Below are 22765 nucleotides of genomic sequence, written 5' to 3'. Positions count from 1 at the left end.
TTCAGACTCCAAGGCACCTTTCACAAGTGCTAAATTCATACCCCAAACAAACCCTAACAAAACCTCTCATGTCTTTATATTATGTGTAGCCAGTAAAAAGACGTTCTAGAGCCCTTTGGGGAGGGCCTCTTGAAGCACTTGGGGAAGCACTCAATGTGTGGTCAGGTTAGCACTGTTCAAGAGTAGGTCTGAGTGTCAGCAGAGCAGGTATTTATTTATGCCCACTGGGTTTGGCAGGAACCCAGCAGTATGTATATTTTGCTCTGTTACACAGGCTTTTATTGTTGAATCAGCTTTATTTAATGGAAGCTTTCTGTAATGGGTTCCTCTTCTGGAGGGCCTCCTCTAAAGGTGAGGAAACACTTCAGTTTCCAGGATCATTCAGCCATTAACTGTTCTGCTGAGGCTAAGTAACCAAGTGGTGGCTGATGATGGCTCATCGGGTTTATACACCAATCCATAAAGAAGTGGACTGACCCACACCAATTCATTTCATCCTGAGCCACTATTAAGGAGTTTCATTTTCTGTTACCTGATCCGGATGAGAACTTTTTGTGGGCTTGGTTTGGGACCTTGATCAGTCTTGGATGGGTTTGAACAGCAATCAAATAATGCTCTAGAAATAAAATGCCCCTAAGTACACTGTCCATCTTTTGTGTGATACAGTCCTAAAAATCACAGAATCACAAAATAGCTGGGATTGGAAGACACCTCTGGAGATCATCTGGTCCAACCCCCCTGCTCAAGCAGGGTCAGCTAGAGCAGGTTGCCCAGGGCTGTGTCCAGTTGGAGTTTGAATATCTCCAAGGATGGAGACTCCACAACCTGCCTGGGCAACCTGTTGCAGCGTTCAACCTCCCCTCAAAGTGAAGACATGTTTTCTTATGTTCAGACAGAGTTTCCTGTGTTTCAGTCTGTGCCCATTGCCTCTTGTCCTGTCACTGGGCACCACTGAGAAGAGTCTGGCTCCAACTTCTGACCATAGACTATTAATATTCAGCTCTGCTACAGGCTTTGTGAGCCATGAACCTTAGAGTATATTAGGTTAAACTGATTTCTCCTTTGCAAAGAGTTACCTGAATTATTTATATATATCTAGATAACAGGAAGGTTTCAATAAAGGAACTTGTATTGCCAGATCTTGATTGTTTTATTCCTGATGTAAAAACTATTCTGATACTGTAACTGGCACCTTACAGATGCTGTGAAAGGCAGGAACTGAGAGTGATGCAGTGGTTAGGATGGAGCTCAGGTTTCTGCTTTGCCACAGGAGAGCATATTACCTGCACACTCTTGTGATCCTCCCTGCTGCTGAATTGCAGGGTTTTTTTAAATGATAACCCTTGGATTATATGCATGAAAATGTGGTCCTGTCTTCCTGGGGTGCGAACAACCTCACAAGGATATGTGTTGTAATGAAGGCCATGGGAATCTCTTAAAAAGGTAGATGCAAGAGAACATAACAAAACCCAACTGGAGCAAGAACTGCAGAGTGTAACTGGTCGTGAAATTGGAGGTAAACTAGCCCATTCCTTAGAAGACGAGGGTGATTTAATTAAAGCAAAACAAGACCTCTTCACAAATTCATCTGATCACTAGTTTGACCAGCCAATCCCATACCCTTGCCTCGAAAGTAAATAAATGAGAAAGGCTCAGTATGCGGGAGCCCAGTCTACAGGTGTACATGAGATTTGACATGAGGACATGCAAGTGCAGTGTCATTTTTTGACAGGCATGGCTAAGAGCTGAGCGTACTGACGTGGCCAGGGACAGAGGGAAAAGCTGTGCCTTTTTCTTCGATAGTGTGAAACAGCCTTTGGAGCCAGTCTGATGGAACGAATTCCAGCTGGTGAGGGTGGGAGGGGAGGGCGAGGAGAGGCGTATGAATAGAGAAAGGACCGTGGTTTTGTTGGCCTTGGCGTTCTCTGTTTTCTAGGGCAGAGCTGCCTGTGCCAGCTTGTCATAGCCGCATTGCTGAGCTGTCTTGCGTTGTAAAGTTTATATTTATTGCCTTTTTTCTTACAGTACTTTTCTGAATATTTTGATGTTCACCTCTTTCCACTGGTCATCTTCCCTCTGTTATCCCATTCTAATAAAATCATAACTGTGCCAATCACAAAAGATCCTGAATGGAGGAATTAATGCTTTTTTCAAGAGGTTCCTTTTTTTAGTCTTTTTTAAAGGCATCTCTTCTCCTTAAAATGAAAGATGAAGCATTTTCTTTTATCCTTAAACTTCACTGTCACGTTTTATTAAGTCAAAATGAGAGTTACAGTCAGAGGAAAGCAGGATATGTATTCCTGGTACAGCCATTTTTAAAGTGTGCTTTGTTTTAAAGCCTTGAAGATTGATTGAAGGTATTTTTCTTTTAGACATGGAGCTTTAGTCAAAGGGGGCCTGATCTGAGTTACCCTCTGTAAATCAGGATTAGTTCCTGGGAAATCAATGGAGTTACAATGATACAATGCAGGGCGAGTTGGAAAAGACTCATGCCCCAAGAATGAATTAGGGAGGAACTGTGGGTGATCCCCTGAATGCTGCGCTTGTGCAAGAGGGTGAAGCCACGAGGCAAAGCAGAATTATATGCTACCCCTATCAGGCCATGCTGGAAGGGCCTGGGTGAGGAATGGGCATGTGGCAGCGGGTTTGTGCTCATATGGATGGTGTGGTTGCAAATCTCAGCTTAGGTGACGCATTTAGCATGCAGATCTCCTTTACCCAGAAGGATCAGTGCTTCCCTTCCAGTGCCACCAGTTACAGCTGGGGAGGTGCATGAGCAAAGAGACCCTGATTTAAGAGACAAGAGGATGGTGGCAGAAGTGGTGCTTTACAAAATACCTCTCGCTGGAGCATATGTCACTGGATCCAATGGAGCCTGAACGTGTTGACCTTTTTGGCACAGGGCCAGAGGGATTCATTGTGTGGGAGAAGCCCTCATCAAAGGGCCTGGGTACTGCGCAGAGGAGCAGAGGACCTGCTTGCAGGAGGGAGCAGGCAGATAAACTTGCACAGATAATCGTATTGGACATTTTTATCCTTTTTTTATGCGTCTGCATTTTGGGGGGAAAAATAGCTAAGGTGGTAAAGATACATCAAGATGAGTAAATAAAGAATTGAAATGGTATGTCCTGTCTGGGATTTGAGTTTAACTGGGGATTTCAGCTCTTGTCTCTCATCTGTACTGAGGCCTTGACAGCTGATTTCTTGAGCCCTAAGCCGTTTTGAGCAGAGAAAGCCTAATAAGAACAGCTCTTTTTATAGCATTTAAACTGTGTCTAAATGGCTTAACGCTAGGGCAAGTTCCAGCAGTGCAAACCCCAGCTAGCCTGCTCCGTGCAGGGTTTTAGCAGTCCAACCAGGGCAGCCTGGTCCTAAGCACTGCTCATATTCCAGCCCTCACAGTGAAAATCTATAGCTGGGGAAAACCAGAGGCTTGAGTCTTAAAACATTTACACTTCATAACTAGCTGCCAAACTCTTCCAGGCAGTTACTAGTTTGCTTTTGGTATACAACTCACCTCCTGCTGCACGTGGCACTTTTTCATATTTGAAATGTATTTTTTTTCCCAGAAATAAAGTTGCAGCGGCTGGGAATAGCAATTACTTATTTAGGGCCTTTTTTAAATCATTGAGAAGAAAATGACCCAGGCAGCCTGGGAAGGGGCAGCTTGAAGAGGTAACCTTTTGCAGTGCTATCTGGTATCTGACTCTTGTTCAGCTGATGCTCTAGGGCTCTGATTTCTGTCACCCTTGATCAAGCTGGCATTATCCACTGGAGTCAATGGGTATCAGTTCAGGGCTGTACGTGACACTGATTTTATTTAATTAATTTTCCAGCACATGAGAACTCCACAGATTGGGTAGACTCAGAGGAAGGAAGTAGGGGAGATAGGGGAGGATACAAAGTTTTTTATGTTGTTTCTTTTTCATCTTTGTCTTTTATATTATTTTCCACTTCACATCAATTTTGAAACCATGATTTTCGTGCACACTTTGGATTTCCCTGCGATGATAAACCTGAACTTTAATAAAGAGGATGAAACTTTACCCCAAATATTGGTTACAGCTTTCTAAGGAACGCAGAAGTCTGTTGGACTGTGGTAAAATCTCCCAGGGAAAGTGGCAGAAATCCAGCTACTTGGCACATTTTACAACTAGTCCAGACAAAACACTAGTAAATGTACAATAGGGAACACTGCTTTGGCAGAGAATGGGCTGCGGGACATTATGCGGTTTTCCTGTATGCAGCTTTTTATGGTTCCATGACCCTGATGAGTGTGAAACTTGGATTTACTCTTCTGCTGATTCTAGACCCCATCGGGTCTTAGAGGAGCATCGGAGGCCTGCACGGGAAGCCCTACCATGTGTCTCTGAGCACCGTCACATGATTATTAGAGAATTTCATTCACCTGACTTGAGAGTGTTGTTTGGATAATTAGTACAGGAGAATGGCCATATTAATTCAGATCAAAGGTCTGTCTAGCTTAGTACCTTATTTCCAGGATTAGCCAATTACAGATGCATTGGGAGGAGTATAGCGTGCATATACTTGGCTATTTCTTCCAGTTTCCAGCACCGTTATCTGGCAGTGAAGAAGTCCTTTTTGTCTCTTGTGCATTTCCCAACAACTACCAACTCCTATCTAAGGAAAGCTTGTTTGTCTCTCCTGCAACTGTGAATCTGAGAGCTAAGCAAAATGCATCTCCCTAGGGTTCACATGTGTGCTGTACTTAACTCCTGGATCTGTAATGAAAAAAATTGTCACGTAAACCAATGGCTGAAAACATAATCTGATGCTTTGTCATCGGTAATTCCCATTATAATGATGTGACTTGCACATCTCTTGTCATCTGAGATGCCATGATACCCATTTATGTGTGCCCAGCGGTATGCTTGTTCTTAATGACTAAAGGCCATGCTGGTCTTAGCTTTGAATGATTTCACCTCTCTTACTTCTGCCAGTGCCACTTTTTAATTTAGCTTGATATTTGCCATGTTTAAAAAAGAATCCTCCTTAGCGAAGTGCTGTAGAACCTTCCTGGGAGAACTGGAGGGAGATTTTATAAAGATGTTAGGGGGCCTGGAAAAATGTGAAAGGCTGTAATCTCTCATTCACACTAGTTAGGAAAAAAAGACCTGAGAACTCCCCAAATCCTAAATGCCACCTCACCGTTATTTTCAGTCAACAGCACGTAGCGGCTGTTGAGAATTCATATAATAGATGCACTGGCAGTTCATCTTTATACTAGTGTTTAAAATCCCAGAGAAATATGGATAAGGATAAAACACAGAATCCATCTTTCAAACCAGCTGTTTCCTGTAGCCCTGTAAGCAGTGCGTGATTGCTCCTGTGATGCCTGAATACCTTTGGAAACTTCTTCAGGCTCCACAATGTTGCAATATTGTCCCATGCTGGGGTTTGCTCCATGCCCTGAGTCTGTCATGGCTCGTTGGTGCCTCATGTTACCAGCCCCCAGGCTGGCCAGTACAGCTCACTGAGGATGTCTTGGGGACTCCAAATAAAAATATAGAGGTATCGGGCACTGAGGGAGTTGACTGTTGGACTTAGACGATCTCCAGAGGTCCCTTCCAACCTCAACCATTCTGTGATTCTTTGATTCGGTGACTGTTACACTACCTTCATGAGTCACTACACCTGTAGGAATTGAAAATCTTGTTAATGTGTGAAGTTAATCAGAATCAGCTTTATCACTGGATAAGGTTTAAGTGCAACAGACTGTTTGGAAACACACATTTGCAATAATTGAACAAAGTTACAGTAGGAAAAGACACCGTGCATATCATTAAGATGAAATTTGGCAATGCAGATTTTCCTAAGCTGCAGCAACGTCTTGGGGAGCTTGTGGCACTGGCTAATTAATCCTCCATGCCCTTCCTCAGGCCTGGTAGGCCCTGGGGCATTCTTAGAGCTGTATCTTTTCTGCTTATTTTGTTAAAAATGGCTCGTGTAGAAAAGCCATGACTTGCCCCTCTCCTAGCCTGAGAGGGAGTGCTGCTCCTCTTTGGCTGTGCCTCGCTTCTTGTGACTGGGAACTACAGCATCCCACGGTAATGCAGGCGATCGACTCATTTCTCACCATTCCCCCATTAAGCTCTTTTAATTTTTATTTTATGCCTTAATTAGCACGTTCCTGGCAACACCTTTAAATTGTTTTTTCTTGTTTCAAGGCATTTTAAAAGGCAGTGCTAAAATGTACAAATCTATTAGAACAGTTTTCGTCACACGTGTTTTTAGTGACGGCTGGAGTTGGCCTACACTTAGTAATCTCCTGAATGTAACATGACGCATCGTGGAACTGAGCAGTGAGGTGTCCACGTTAGGGGACGTATTTACATCTGGAGCATTTGCAGATTTCTTGTTCTTTGTCAGCGCTGGGCATTGCGCACCAGGTACTGTATAAGGACATACAGCCAAAAGTACACAAAGATCTTTAGGGAGCTGTGTGCTTCACTTCTTTTTGAAGTTAGCAGCCCAAATACGGTTGTAAATTGGCTCATTTTTTTAGGGTGTTGTTTGTGGAATATTGTCATGTGTACTCAGCGCAAGTGGGGCTGGGATGAAAGGGGAAGCTCAATCCTTCTGTACCCATGTTGCACACTTTGGTTAAGCGTTCATCTTTCTGAAAGTGGAATTGTTTTTATTTCAGGTATCCTCCCTGGGCCTACCTTGGAAGCTAGATCTGCAGCCGCCCTTCAGTCATGGTTGTTTCAAGATTAAAGGCCATTTCCCTGTCATTGCCAAGCCTTTTTCTTCTTGCTTTTCATCTCTCAGCATCACAGAATGTACCTGAATACTCTGAAGCTGAACATCAGCAATGTGTCAGGAAAGAACACCCCACAATTGCTTTTGAAGGTAAGAGCTTCTGTTCCTGTTTCAAGTTCCAGTAGGATGATCCATTTTGAAGTCCTTCTTGGTGTTGTTATGGATGATGGTTTAGTCTGCGCTGTTTTCCTTAAACCTATGATTCACAGGCCAGTGCGAGTGGTCGTATTCACTTTGATGCCTTACAGAGATTTCACCATGCGGTCTCACAGCAGTCACTTATTTCAGTGAGTTTGGGGACTGCTGGTCTAAGAATCTCCATTTCCAATTCTAGTAGAGGCTGCTTGTAATCTTGCGCCACGCTGAAACTGTGTCTCAGTTTCCTTTTCCCTAAATGGATTCCGTAATTCTTATATACCTCACATGGCTGTCCAGATCCGGATACTTAATAAGTGAAGAGTGATAAAGCATTTGGAAATATCCGGATGCAAGAGAAACAAACTGTTTTGCAATTGCAGTGTGTGGCTGCCTTTTTGCTTGTTGCTTTTTCTGTATGTACTTATCACCTCTGCCAGGAATTTTTCTGTCTTTCATCTGGGCACTGAACCTGACAAGGTTTTAAGAATGTAAGATGGGGCCTTTGCACTGCAGCGTCCTGCCATACCGCACACAAAACGCAGGGAGTCCTTTTTCTGTTCATCCACAACGTGGGATTTCCCATATTCTTATCCCTGTTGGATTTTCCACGGGTGTTTGTGTACCCCTAGGATGCTCTCTGCCTAATCTGTCCACTTACCCCCATGACACTTAGATCACGATGCAGGCATCAACATTATTTCTGAATTCGCCCCAGTCTAGTATATTAAGCTCAGTATGCCAGCGTCATCGGTTGAGTCTCCTTGATAAAAGTGGTTTCCTCCTAAATGTTGAACTATTGATTTTGGTTCCCATTTAGGGCCTTGCAATGCATATCTAGTTACGTTCTTTGCTAAAGAAATTGCCTTTGCTAAAGGCAATTAAATACCTTGCAATGTGTCTCAAGTTAGGTTCTTTGCTAAAGGCAATTAAGTAGGGGCTTTGTGACCTTTGAGATAGGGTTTCCAGGAGGAAAGTAGTCAAAGGGTTCCCTGCTGACCTTTCAGGGTTCTTCTAGAGGAGGAAACTATTGTCTCTTCGTGTGGAAAGTGTAAGAGGTTTCTTGTCTGTTTTCCATTATCTATACTTTAAAGGTTTAAGTGGATTAAAGTAAATTAGCAGAATCTTTAAGCCTACATAACGTGACACTGGCTCTAACCTTGTTCCAGTGGAATGGGTAAATAAACTTTGATTCTAATTGCTTAATAAGTCTGACCATCTGTTTAACTGGGGAGGGGTGAAAGGAGAAACCCTTGTGGTTAAAAACGTGTTGGAACTCATTTGGCTATTTAAATAGATAAATACAGTAATGAGTATGTTATAGATACAGAAAGGGGAAAAATGTGTGCGCTCTTCATATTAACCAAGAGGCACCGAAATCTGAGCTTGCAGAGGACATGTTTGTAGGATCCAACACTGAGATATATCATTCTGCAGGGAATATTGGAGCCCTGAAGCCTGATCCTGAAGAAGAGATGGGCATTTCTGGCACTCAGTATGAGTCATATAGTGCTTCTCCGCAGAAGGGATTGCCATGTAATTACACTCATAGTCTGCCAGTTTACTTTGTATTAATCAGGCACGACAGATTCTCAGAAAAAAGTAGTCTCTCCTCCCCTTTCACTGTTCTTGCTCCCTTCCCTCCTTTAATGATAAAGGGCAAAAACTGGCAAGAGTTAATTAGAACTTAACAATTACACAAAAGAAATAAAGAAAGAAATTGCAGACACATCAAGCAGATGTCTCAGATTATCACTCGGGTCTCTTAAACCCAAGTTAGATTCATGGTTATTGTTTGTTTTCAGCACCTGTTTCCTCATGATTGTTCAAGATAGAGTTTAATCCTGTGCTCTCCGCCGTGAAGCCCTGCTGGAAATGAAATTAAAGGCACCTCATTCCCACTGCCCACAGTGTTTAAATTCTATAGAGGAGGGCTCACACCTCCAAAAACTCTTCTGAGTTCATAATTTAATTTACCTTAAAGCTATATCCTGTTCTGACCCCAACACGAGCAGGTTCAGGCTGCAAGGGGAGACGAGCAGGGGAATCGGCCTCTTATCTGCCCAGTTGCCCTGGGGAGGCGTCTGTGCCCAGCAGTGTGGCTCACGGGTCTCCTTGCGGGTCTCCAAACGCCCTGCCCCGTGGATCACAACCTGCTGGGTCGCGGCAGCATAAAGCCAGCGGCTGGCCGCCTGGCCCCCACAGCGGCCCTGCGGATGCTCCCGCCGCCAGGGGAGAGGATTATATTACACCAGCAATTTTCAGTGGTCGGGCAGTAATAATAAGTAAGACCTCAGACCATTCAGTCATACAGGATGCATTAATTTACTGCCAGATTAAACAGACTATCAAAACAATACATGTTACAAAGGGGTTGAATAGCTCCTTGTTCGCAACCTGGCTGGCCGGGCTTCCAGCGGCAAGACAGAGCGGATGCCTGTGACATGTTTAGTGCTTCTTCAGTCTTCAGTTCCCACCTTGCTTGTGCTCAGCCTCTCTTTTTATTGTGATTTTGCCTTCAGATTACAATATTCTTAATTTCCAGTTGACTAGATTTTAACGTCGTGGAAGAATCCAAGCAAAGCTCATTTCTGTCTACTTTTTAGCTTTTTTTTTTCTGAGAAATTCTGTATTTGCCATACCTCATCTCTTGTTTACAATATCCCATCCACACTAGTCAAGGACCTGATTGAATTGACATCACTTTGTATTGCTATGGGAGGGGTAAGAAAGAGGGAGAATACATTACATGACCTTCTCATTTAAGCAAAATACAAGCTACATGTGAAAAATGATGTTATTTTAGCTGTTTTCAGACCTGCAGAAATGACCGTTTCCTTACAGAGTCCATTCCCCCAGTCATCTGCCGTTACCTGTGACCTAGAGAAGAAGGTCTCAAAAAGTCAAGAGCCCAAAATGTGCTTATTTTACATGTTCAAGCTCAAAGCTTGTGCTGCCAGGAGAGATGAGGGCTGGGAGTGGGCTGTGGGCTGGATGATCTGTCCTAGCAGACTCCACAGAGCTTGTGGGCAACAGGTTAGGAATTTGTGCTGGAAGGTCTGCCAGGCGTGTTTGTACCGCACCAAACGCACCGGTGCCCCAATTTCCCTGCGGCTGGAAAGTGCTGCTCATAGTATAGTTCACCAACAGTAATAAGGTACCTAGTTTTGGCCTTTCATAATTAGGTTGTTCTACTCTGTGCGTATAGAAACTCCAGTTAAAGTTTGATTTCCCTTGTTAGATCAATAGGAAAATGATCTTTTAATTCCCAGGAGCCTGTTTCTGGTGTCTTATTACCTGTTTGGCTGTGAGTGGGTAGCTGCATTTAGGATCTTGCATGCTTGTTTGTTTTTCAGTGAGCTGAGAAATTGGTGAAACAAGTCAGGTATATTCTTAGTGAAACCTTTTTTATTTATACCTGCATGCACACATGCGTACAAGTCCCCTTTCATTAAAAAGTGTGTCACTGCAGCTCAGCTCCAGCTCAGAAATTCACATATGGGTCACTTTGGTAAGCCAAACACCTGAGAAACTGTCTCTGGTTCCTGTCAGTCATGCTCATATGCTAACTTTCTTGTCTTTTCTATATACATCTTGTAAGCAGTAGATCAGTCCCGGCATTTGCAGCTGGGCTATGCCCTTGCCATACTGTCGTGTTTCTCCAGCAGTAGCCTTCACTGTAGACAGCTGTTTCTCAGACATGAAGCAGCTTTGTGACTCATTAAAGACGTCTGGAGTGCCCTTTGCAGCACGTCCCTTGGGAGCAGCCAGAAGCGTCTTCTGCCATAGCACGGCTATTTTTTTCAAGAGCCAGAGCCATGACTGACATGTGCACGTATGTCTGTAATGGGTGGAGTGGGGAGTGTTTGGTTTGAGCTTGTTTACCAAGGAAGTGCTTAGAAGTTTGCAAACTCATCTGCGTTATGTGAATCGCTTGGATGTTCATGACTTAGCTGGAAATGAGTTGTGGACAGGTTTTCACTTGCAGTTTCTACATTATTTCTACAGTTCTACAATTATACATTAGCTCTATCCATTATATTATGCTTAGGAAAAGGTATGATAGACTCCCCAGGTCCTTCTCTGTTCTGTCTGCCAGTGCATTCTCCCCTGGGTCATGGCAGTTAGCGTGAGCTGAAAGACTATCATTTGTGCTCCCCTGCTTTAATATTTGTAGCCTTTCTTTGTCCTCAGAAGCGCCTCAGCTGGTCTCATGCTGAAGCACAGGAGAGAGGTGGACTTGGTTAAATAGCTTACATCCCGGATCTTCGCAGGACCACATATCACAGCTTTGCAGACTGTCTCGTAAGTGCTGGTGTGAGTTCTGGGCATGCAGCATTCGACCCACCGCCTGGTGCTCCATCTCTCCTAAATGCACAAGGTGCTCTGTCTGTTGCCTCAGGTTTTTAAAATGAATTAGTTCAAGAGGGTTTAAATCTGGGATTTTACTTCAGACTATCCATAATTATTACCTCCTACAAGATGAATGTGATTCAGGTTGCTTGAATGTAGCTTGCTATATATTTTCTCAATATTTTTTCTTTAAACAGCATTTTATTGAAACCTGGCCAGCTTTGAACACTGAGATCTGTGGGGAGCAGTTAAGTGTTTGCTTGTTGTGTTGAAAGCAAAAGCTGTTTTAACTTTGTGGGCTGAAGGATAATGGGGTATGATTTATTTGCTTTGACTGTTCCTGACCTTTTACCAAACACCCCCACTATTGTTGAATTGGTCACTAATACATTATTCCCTTTACTGTACATTGATGGAAAAAAAGCACATTAACATCCATCAACTCCAAAATCCAGCTAGGAAAACCCCTTAGGAAATTTTGATAAAGATTTATACTTTTCTTGAGCTAGCGAGATTTTGACAATCCAACCCAAAACTTTAGTTAACAAAGGATGAAGGTTGTGGGGTGAAGTCTGAGAAGTGTATCTGGCTAAACATCAAGGGGAAGGCTAAGTACATTATGGGAGAAATTTCTTCTAGCTCATAGCTTTGCTGTCCTTGAATCTCAATACAGGGAGCCAAAACATTAACTAATGATGGAGCGTTAACTGCTAACTAATGGCATCCTATGCATAAGATTGGGATATTTGACCTTCAATGCAGTTCAGTAAAGATTTTGTTTCCATTAAGTGATCCTTGTGGCAATTTTCTTTTTAATCTTGAAAAATGGAACTGTGGCAAATGAAGCTGATATTTTCTTCCTTAGGGTTGATTTAGAATTTGTTTGAAAATTATGACTAATAAAGCCATAAATACACAGCAGTTAGGAAAGTAATTTGCTCTCGGGCAAACTTTTGAAAATTACACCCAGCAGCTCTCAATATCTTTTTCGTTCCATAATAATAATTATAACAATAATGATGCTAGTCCTTTGACACTTCCCCATTAATGGTGTCCAAGATACCTCACAAATAAACACAATGAGATTTGATTAAAAAAATGATTGTGTGCTGTTCCTTGGGGCTTCCAGGAGAAAAGGGGTCTTGGAAGAGTGCCCTTCATTCACAAAATGCTTTACACAGTGAGAATCCCTCACAAGCAGGAGAGAAAAGGAAGATTTTACGGTGAAGCTTCAGGAGGCGAAGTGGTTGAGTAACTCTCAGATGGTGCAGTGGGGGAAGGTAAAGCTTTAAAGAGGTACGATTGCTCCAGTGAAGGAGCATCTTCTGACCATGAGCGGCAGTGAAGAGGCAAGGGGAGGTGTCCTCAGCAGAGGGGCTGAGCGAGGAGGGCGTTGTGGTGTGGAGGAACAGATACCCAGAAGGTCGCCAAGGTAGGATGCATGGACCAAGGCCATGAAACACTCTGGTCAACAGCGGAGTAGCTTCCTTATATTTTCAGCGGTACTGCTGGTGTAACAGCGATGGCACCAGAAAGCAATAGTCCTGTTCTTTGGCACAGGTCCAAACAGCTGGGTCCAGGGAGCAGAAGTGGGCTGCTGCTTTTCAAGTCCCAGGGAGCACCTCAGTGAAAGGAAACTGGATGGAAAGCAAAACAAAGTGCTTTTCTTCTTTTTCTGTGGTTCAGTGCAAACAAAAACATGCCTTTTGGAGACCTCATTCTCAGTTTTAAAGTTTACTTAGCATTGTTCCCTAACTGAATAAGTTTGTGAGCCAGTGGCGTGGCAGACATCATTTATTTAGCACGTTTACTTGTGATGAGTATTAATATATCACATTCTCCTAAAACCTTCCATCCAAGGATGTCATTATGCTTTGATAAATTTCAGCTTAGTACTAGCACTCTCTTAAGAATATTCTTGTTTAACCCTGCTGGGTTCACTCTGTAAGGTAATGAATACTATAGCCCCAGCTCAGTCAAGCACTTAAATATGCACTTACCTTGAAGTCAATGGGATTGTGTACTTGAAACCATTATTTGTTTACATGTTTAGCTAGGCCACAGTCAGAGTACTCAGTACAGAACAGATCAAGTCCCTAAATGGAAACCGTAGCATATAATTTTGTTCCTAGAGAGTTTTGCTACCACAGGTCCAACTGGCCAACTTGTTTCTCTAACGTAGCTAAAGCAAGTGCTTAAGAGGTCTGACATGTTCCTGGGCTCTATATAGGATTAGCTAGATAAAAGTCTGTGGTCTGCAATATACAGTAGACTGGATTAGAGGTTTTTATGATCATTTCTAGCTTTGGGATGTGCAGATAAAATCCTTAAGAAACTCTTTATGCTTTGGCTTTAAAAACTGTGACTTCATAAATCATCCATTCCTTCCTTTTTACTAGCATTGGACGATCCTTAGAATGTTTTTTTAATGGAAAAGCTTGAGCTGCAAAATTCAGATTTGTGTTTTATACATGGGGATTGCTCAGAGTTAGAGCACATTAATAAAAGAAGTGGAGGTCACTGGTGAAATGTGGTCTTTGATAATCCCTTACTATTATTAGCTGGCTTCTGACTTAAGAACAATGATCCTTATGAGAAAAGGCTCATTTCAAAACTCTTCCAATATTTTGCTCTTATAATTATGGCTTCTCCTCATCACTGGTTCATTGATTCACTGGTGTAGCTGACTCATGACTGGACCCTTTGTCCGCACAAGACAGGAGCCCTCATAGGCCTGGCTAGCTAAAGAATACAAATTGTGCATTTGACTTTGGCAGTCCCCAGTTCAGTTTCTGGTGAGCCAACAAAGACGGCCAACTTCTGTTTCAGATGTTCATCAAAATCAGGGCACACCTGCTTCTGTGGCAGATCTAGGTGCATGCTGGCGAAACTCAAGAAGGTGGACTTGGCCGCACCTACTCTGCCCTCTCTCAGCTTCCTGAGTGCTCGCTAGTGGAAACGGTTGTCCTCAATCTTGCACCGTGTCTGTTGGCACAGGTGGCTGGAGTAGAGGCATAACTGAAAGGCTAGTGAAAAAAAAAATCTACTTCCAAATGTGGGAGAGGCAGACTGAAGGTTGAATGATGACAAGAGTGTTTTTTCCATCAGACTGCAATGGCTGTAGGAGCCAAGATGCAGCTTGCTTTCCTGTCTGAAAAGAGGGATTATACTGATCAGACTGTCATAGGAAGGTGCAAGTGATGCATGAGCACTCACCTTATCTTTCTCAGCGAGGGAGATTGCGTGACAGCTGCAGGGCTTGTCTCAGTAAACATTGGCTTGCAATACCTAACCGCTCTGCAACATGCTTAAGAGAACCAGGAAACTTTGGATGAGCTAAGACAGGGGCTGTGTGGGACACTGGTGATGATGATTTCACCAGGGAGTGATGGGACATGGGGCTATGGTGCCATGACGCAGTGCGGTGCCGTGCAGGGATAGCAGGCGAGGTTTTCGAGGTGTTTTGACGAGGAGGGGAGGCAGTGTCAGGGCAGTGTTTGCCCCAGTCTGTAGCCTGCTGAGGAAAGCTAGGTCTTCCCATGCAGTATTGTGCCATGGAGACAACACACCCGTGGCCCCATCACAGAATCACAGAATGGTTGAGGTTGGAAGGGACCTCTGGAGATCATCTAGTCCAATCCCCCTACTCAAGCAGGGTCACCTAGAGCATGTTGCCCAGGGTTGTGTCCAGCTGGCTTTTGAATATCTCCAGAGAAGGAGACTCCACAACCTCTCTGGGCAACCTGTTCCAGTGCTCAGTCACTCTCACAGTAAAGAAGTTTTTCCTCATATTCAGACGGATCTTAGCCATGCAAATGGATGTGCTCCTGCCTCATGGCTTTACATCTGTATCCAACGCACTATCAGTGGTGTGGCTGTGTCTCTTCTTGCTCTGCCACTGCGTGTGCCTAATTTGCAGTGACTGGCCATGTCCAGCTGCTGTACCATGGCTGGGGTTTGTGGCCTTGTGGGACTCTGAGCAACAGGAGCCAAGCTGAGGGTGGAACAGCCTCTCTCTTCTTTCCCCATCACCCGGCCTGAGGCCTGGGCACCCACAGATTAGAAGTCTTCTCCTGTCTAGCTGTCCCCTGGGTACAGGGGTAGGTCTCCACTGAGCTGCTGCTTGTCCTTCACCATGGGCAAATAGGTGAGAGTAACCCAGGTGAAACAGAGAATGGGCCAAAACTGGCCTCCCTATAGAGCAGAAGTGCTGGAGAACGTAAAGAAATGGGAGTGTGACGCACAGTCCTTCAATCTCCTTCCTTGGGGGGCCCCCAGGAGAGCATAACAGCACATGAGAGCAAGCCCTAGCTCATAGTTATTATCTGGTGTTTTCTTTATATGAGTTTGAATCCTTGAGTTTTTGCTGACAGACGGATGTGTTTTGCCAGCTGCTCAGTATTAATAATAAATAAACAAACAAGCAGTCATAATTGTACTTTCGCAAAAAATAGGTTTGGGCTAAGTTCTTTTTTTCTCCATATTGAAACAATTTAGCAACACTTGTTTTGAAGAAATGGTTAATATTTAGGAAACAAAGATTTGAGATGCTCCGCCTGTTTTAACAACAGTACGTCCTGTACATCACAGCTTTCAAGTGCTTTGCAGATAATTAGGCCTTGATGCCCTAGCTGGTGTCAGTAAGCCCATTTAACAGTTGGAAGAACTGAGGCACTAAAGGATTTCTTGATTTGCCCAAGACACAGAGGGCTCCAGTGTCAGCCCTGTTAGGCCCTTGGGGCCATGCTTACGTCACCAGGTGCCATTTCTCTCTTGTGATGGAAGAAGCTCAGCAAGGTCCATTTAATAAGGAGCTGTAGATAGTGAACCCAGAGGCACAAAATCATCTAGATGTGATGCAACTTTAAATGGTAACATCACATGACTATTACTCTGTGAAGGAGCAAGGTGAGTCTTCAGCGCTTCTTTTCCCTTGAGGATGGTAAGGAGCAGAGCCTTTTCTTCAGACTCCTCCTTTTTCTTGGCAGCTGAGACATGGGGCTGTTCTCTCTTTTAGGATACCAAGAGAGAAAAAGTCTTATCCTTACGCAGTTGTTTCCTGCCTACCAGTTCTTGGACAGGTTGGACATTAGCAACTCTGTTGCCTCTTGGCTCTCATTGAAAGGGAATGGCTCACTGCAAGGAGCTCTCATGGTGACGCTTATGCCACTCATGGGTTAGCTCATTGTTTCTCCTGTCTTTGAAGGAGTTTTATAGTTGGCCCAGCCTGGAAGAATTGATTGAGTGGGCAGGAAATGAGGTAGAAACATGGGTGGAAGGTGAAGACTGCTAGAAAAGAAAGTGTGAGTGGGAGAAGAGGTGAATGTGGGGTCAGAGGGGTAAATTGAGTGAAACCATGAAAAAGAGACATCTGGAAGAATATTTTAAGTTGGATTTGGATATAGAGAGGAGTGAGAAGGAAACTGCTGGTTACGACATAGGGTAGGGTTGGTCTATTTTGTAGAAGAGGAGATTACTCTGCCAGCAGCCCTCTGAATCCTCATAGCTGTAAGTGGAGATCAGAGATTTAGGAAGGCAATGAAGCTAGAAATTGCAGCAGTTGGTATGAGGACATATTTAATGTACAATTAAAGATTTCAACAGATCAGGTTAAAGAAAGAGAGAATACCAGTAATGAGGTGGAGGTGGTGATGGGAAGACAAGACAGGAGGATGATATGCAAGTGTGGGAGGATTTTTGGGGTAAAGCCAGCTTGAGTTTTCTGGCCTCATGAGTAAAGTTGAGCTCTGAGTGCTGACACACTGTTTGCTCAGCTCTGCCAGCACAGCAAAGGATTTCTCCTTCTCCTGAGAATTTTGCTGAATTGGGGTGGTTTTGTGTTGTGGAGGCTACTTTTACATCTCAGCATGAGGTAGGAGTGAAACTCATTTTCAAAAGACTATTGCACTAACCTGTGGCATGACCTAAAACAGAGCTAGAATTTAAAATGAGGCTGATATGAAAATATGATTCATTGTCAGTCTAATAAAGATAACGCTGTAAGTTGACTGTAATGTTTATGCATCTTTGGAAGTGTCCACACCGAGGCAAGGAAGCTGTAAAGTAGAAGACTGAGCTGATGAGATAGCAAAGTTGTGAGTTGTGATCTTTGCTGTTTGTGCCCTGGTGGTTATGGTGCTGCTGGGAGTGGTTCTGCAATGATAAATATATGCTGAGTTTGAGAAGACAGGTGGTAGCATGGAGAGTCCTGAGCTTTCTGACCTGTTGCTTACAACCTTACTTGCTTTGTCCCTGATGGTGACTGGTCAGTGACATCTACAGAATGGACACTGTGGCCTTGGTCTTAGCAGGCAACTGTCTGCTTCATGAAAAATACTCTGAATACTGAAGGTAATTGAGACAGAGGGTGGTCTGAGTTTGCAGGTCTTGACAAATGAATAGATGGTAGGTCAAATTCTGCAAATGGGACGTTTACCCAAAAGGTAGGCTGAGTCACAAGGTTGTAACACAACAACCTTGTGCTACAAAGTGATTTACGTCTGCTGGTCATTGGTGGGATCTAACACTGAGAGTCCTCTAGTCTAGGGGGTGGTCTGAAAAAGACCTAAGTGGTTAAGTACCTGCAAACTGGAGTACCTGCTGGTCTCTAAACTTGGTTTGCCCTGTGCCAGGGCTGAGGCAAGCCAAAAGGCTTGATGAAAGGAGTTTTCAGGGTTGCAGAGGTCAATGCTGTAATCTGGACCTCTGCATGAGTGCTGAAATTTTCACACACACACAAAATAAATGTACCATGAACTAGTAAACTGAGTTAAGAGAGGTTTCAAGAGGGCATCTTGAGGCAGTAAGGGAAGCACTCAATGTGTGGTCAAGTTAATGCTGCACAAAAGTAAGTCTGAATATCTGCAGAACAGGTATTTATTTATGCCCATTGAGTCTGGCAGGCCACCAGTGCTGTATATATGTTTTGCTTTATTGCACAAGCCTTTGTTGTTGAATCAGCTTATTTTACAGGGGCTTTACGTAATATAAGTCTTTGGTCTAAAAGAAGTTTTTGGTTCGTGTTGTATTTTCTGGAATGGGGTCCCTGGGTCTTGCTTCTAGTTTGTCTTTTTGTATCCTTGAAGCTTTTCTTTGCAATCCTCCCATTTCCAGCAGGGGACTCATGTTTCTACATGGTGGCACACCCTCAGTATGAGTCACAGCTTGACTACACCTGGCACTAGTCACAAGGAGCTGTTCCAAAATAACTCCATGTCTGGACAGTCTTCACATGTGACTACACAGCTACCCAAAAGTATGAACAGGGCACACACCTGATGCCTGAATTACCTTTCAACTAGCTAGGTCCAAAAGAGATAATGATTTTGCAGTTGGCAGTGTGGTATTCATGTTGGGAAGCAAGCTCTGCCCAAAACGCAGGAGAAATCCTTGGACAAGTAATTCAGGATGAGGTTTTTGCTCATGCAGCCTCGCTGTTATTCATATCAAAGCTACTGCAGATAGATGCATGGGTGGTTTGTATATGTGGATATACCCTTATTTTGCACAAAGAATCCTTGCTCCTGTTTAGTTTAGCTTCTTTTGTTCCAGACTAGGAGAGTTCACGCTGTGAATTATTCCAGAAGAGATGTTCTTGAATAACACAGTGGTTAGCCATGCTCCTTGCACATAGAAATGGCTTTGCAGTTTCAAAGCATGGGCATTTAACCTCTCTGTTCTTGCGTGGTGTGTGGCTGGATGCACAAAGCTGCCACAGGCTGCTGGTGATGGGAGCTGCAATTGGGCACCAGTGAGATGAAGCAGTAAATACTGTCCTTCAGGCAGGGGAGTCTCAACCCAGTGCTCACGTGCTTCTTTCCTTCAAAACACTTGGGATAAGGGTGAGGTGGGGAACAGCTGGTTTTGAGGAGACGGAGGCTCAAGTATTACCAGGTTTACCACATGTCTTTAGAAGCTGATCCAAAACCCATCAAGCTCAGTGGAAAACTGCCAATGATTTGAAGAGCCCCTGGATCAGGCCCTTAAACCCAGCTCCTGCAGTCTGGCACGCAGTCCTTTGTGCAGCTGACTAATCCTCGTCCCAGTCCTATACTCTCAGGAAACTGATGCAGAGCAGCATGCTAGCAGGCTGCAGGGACCACCCTCCGAAATGGCAGAGGGCCTTTTTTCACCTTGTCTCATGCACGCATAAAAGCGTGAGCACAGCTGTGTCCGCAGACTTACATTTCCTGCACAGCTCTGTGCTCTTTGCAGCTGGATACCTGAACCACCTTGAGCTTGGAGGGACTCTCAGAGCTTTAGCGGCTCTGAATCATATGGCTGGCACAGGATGGGGTTGGAAACTATTAAACTTTTGTTTGTTAGTCCTAATGTGGAGGAAGTGAGAGCATGGATCTTTAACCCCCTGGAAATGATTAGAGATGAGAAGCACAAAGGAGCCCTTGATGAGCATTTCACCCTTAAGCCATTCGGTTCCTAGCTTTCCAGCCCCTGCTGCCGACATGCAAAGCCAGGGCCTTGGTTTTTAATTTTTCATACTGTTTTTAAACAGATACTTTTGCAAATGTAAACATGCCCCAGCACTGAAGGTTTCCAGCCAAATTAAAGAGCACTGGAAAAATCAGCCTTCTGAGAAAGGTCAAATACAAGCAAACTCTGGAGTTCATTGGGTCCATATGTGTAAACTTGAGCTAATATAGGATAGGCCCAGGGCAGCACTTACCTAGCAGAACTGAGCTTGTTTTAAAATGAAAGCTTGGACCTGTCCTTGGGGATGCTGTGGTCAGAGCAGTAGATTTGAACGTGTCAGATGAAAAAAGACCCATGTCCTGTCTCTTTCTTGATTTCCATTCCACTTTATCCCTTTCCTCTAACAGGAAGAAAGAAGGTTAGGAAGGAAAATGTGCCATTTGGCATTAATTCTGACAACTCACGGTCAGACATTCTTAGCTGAGACCATGCTGGGTTTAATAATCTCCAACTACATGCCTATAAAAGCTTAATTTTGCTATGAGGATGCATGCCTTGCAGCCTTTAATTTAATAACCGGGAAGGGTTTCTTTATAAGTTGTACCACCTGCAGTAGTAATAGAAATCAAGACACTGCCTGTTATTTCATGGGCTTGATTGACATTTAAGCCAACATGGAAAGATTCAAGCCACCTACTGCCTTTAATTTTTTTTAATTATTTTTACCTGTAATTTTTCAGAGCTTGCCATTAAAAGGAAGAACTGATGAGTGTACCTCTCTGAAGTGAGGAGCTTTTGCTTAGAGCAGCAGATGAGGAAATATTCTTCCTGCTACTGCACTCTAATAGTGGGTTAGTTAGTAGGAAAAAGTTGGTAGGAGAGGAGGTAAAATGACAAGAGAAATTATGGCCTAAAAGCGGGATCCTTGAAAGGTATCATCATTATATAGCAATCCCCTAATCCCACCCCCGTCAGCCAACACAAATGCCAGGAGATCTGCAGCACGTCAGCTGGCTAACCTGCCTGAAAGGTGTTATTGTTGCTGGTTCTGCTGTTTGGCTCAGAAATGTCTCTGCAGCTAAAGAGCTACAGGAAAAGAAGACAGAGCCCCATTAGTTAGAAGAATGCCAGAGGTGAAACTGCAGTACCTCCCTGGTGCTAGTACATCATTAAGGGTCCCAGAGGAGTGTAGGAGGTGGAGATGTTTGAAGGTTAGACTGGCTGAGTTATTCCTTAACTCATGCCTTTTCCTTGAAGAGCAGAGGAGGTACACGTGTTGTGTGTGGTTACGTTGTGTGACAGGAATGCTGAGAAGGGCTGGAAACCTCCAGCTCCCAGTGACAGGGTTTTGGGATTGAGGGGGTGGAGGCCTTGTCGTCAGAGGTGCCCTGACAGCCTTGAGTCAGGCAAGGTGCAGGACCAGGTCTGATGGTCAGTCCCGTGTCATGGGGGCTCAGGAGTGGTTGTGAGACGTGGTGGCATCCAGAGCAGAGACAGAAGCTCCATGGCAAGGTTCTGCCTTGGGAAGGAAGGCAGAACATGGAGAGATTGGACTGAAGGGACTTTAGTATGTGTTTTCTCAAGGTTTTGATAACTCAGGGACTTGATTAGATTTCACCCGCCCCTGGAAGGAGAAGGGACTTGAGAGTGCCCCCCAAATATCCCTACGTCAAGGGTTTTAAACCCTTGCACATATGTAATCCTGCAAAGCATGCCAAGATGCCAACGGCCTTGTAAACAATGAGATCCCTTGTCAGCATTGTCATCTCACCCCTGTGGAAGGGGGAACTAATGCCCAGACCAAAATGTTCAAACCTGGCTGTCTTCAATGAGAGGTCTCAATTTATCACTGGGCACATAAAATGACAAGGGCGCATGCTTTCTCAGAGCTCTTTTGAACTGATCTGAACAAAGCTGCATCATTATTGTTATGAGTCACCAGGTCATTGCCCTCTCTATTGGTATCCTGTTGGCACGAGGCCAGAAGATCATACCCTTCATGTTCAAAGCTTTGAGCCTCCCGGATCTTCAACATCCATCTCTTGAAAGAGGCAGGGTTACTTGTCCATAGGTCACAGAGGGATTTCAGATGTTTCAGAGATTTGGTCTCATTTGTGCCTTGCTCCCTCAGATGTCTGGCATTATCTGTGTATTTAACAGCCAGAGTACTTAAAAATTGGAACAAATTCCCAAGAGAAGTCCTCCCAGTAAAACTGGATGGCTTTCTGAAAGGTGTCCATTAATCAAGCCCCGGTTATTTCATGCAGTAAAGGTGTAATGTGAGAGAATGAAATTCTGTGATACGTGATATGTGCAAGGTCAGAGTTGATAACTATATTGAAATCTGGAGTTCTGTGTATGCCCTAGCATCAGACCTGAGAGTACCCTAAAAGCAGTGTTTTAGTTTTTCCTTATTTAAAACAGGTGTATTTTTATTACATCAAGACTATCCTGCTGTAGAGCTTTCCGTAGATGTTGTGTTAATAGATGTAGCTTCTGTAAGAAGAACTTTGTCTCCATGAGTGTAGCTTAGCCAAATCTATTGCTCTGCATTAACCTGTGTGATTGCAGTGTCTAGGTTGGCAGATCCAAGCTAGTTGACAGAATCAGTTTCAAGCCTCTGGAATCTCTTAGCTACCACAATGCTGTGATGGCCACCCTTGTCTTGGTTAAGGAGGGCTTTAATTGAGGGGGATCCCCAGCGCCAGGTAAAATGAAACCTAGAACAGAACCTTAAACCTAGAAGAGAAGGTAAAACCTGTCTTTGGAGCAGTCAGCTCTTGAGTGCACATCACTTCTACTCTAACCCAGTTTTCAATCAATTAATTCCACTTTCCCTTTCTGGAGGACAGCAGTTTCCCTTTGCCTAGTGTAGAAGGCAAGGCTGCGGAGGTGTTATAGGGGGAACCTAGTCCCCTTACACTGCTTAACCCTGGCTCCCCAGTTTTAACAGAAGTAAAAGCAAGCTGCCGTTGTCTGCAGAGCCAATGCTGACACTCCATCTTGGATGTGAAAATAACTGCTGAGACAGCCCCGCATCTATGTGCAATTTTTGCACATTGTG

The 22765-nt window shown here is 44.0% G+C and overlaps 1 protein-coding gene across 4 annotated transcripts in view; it reads left to right on the top strand.

Annotated features, from left to right (window-relative positions):
- SEMA5B (semaphorin 5B) overlaps positions 1-22765 on the top strand; it is a 278169-nt gene that overhangs the window by 129131 nt on the left and 126273 nt on the right. For all 4 annotated transcript variants that reach the window (XM_067299307.1, XM_067299305.1, XM_013960654.2 and 1 more), the window contains exon 3: positions 6668-6873. In XM_067299307.1, coding sequence (XP_067155408.1) covers positions 6720-6873 — 154 coding nt within the window. In that variant the 5' untranslated portion in view covers positions 6668-6719. The remainder of the gene's footprint in view (positions 1-6667; positions 6874-22765) is intronic.

Source organism: Apteryx mantelli, chromosome 6, assembly GCF_036417845.1.
Source record: "Apteryx mantelli isolate bAptMan1 chromosome 6, bAptMan1.hap1, whole genome shotgun sequence".
Classification (NCBI taxonomy): Eukaryota; Metazoa; Chordata; class Aves; order Apterygiformes; family Apterygidae; genus Apteryx; species Apteryx mantelli.
Note: the sequence above shows the minus strand (reverse complement) of the source record. Positions and strands in the feature narration are given on the sequence as shown.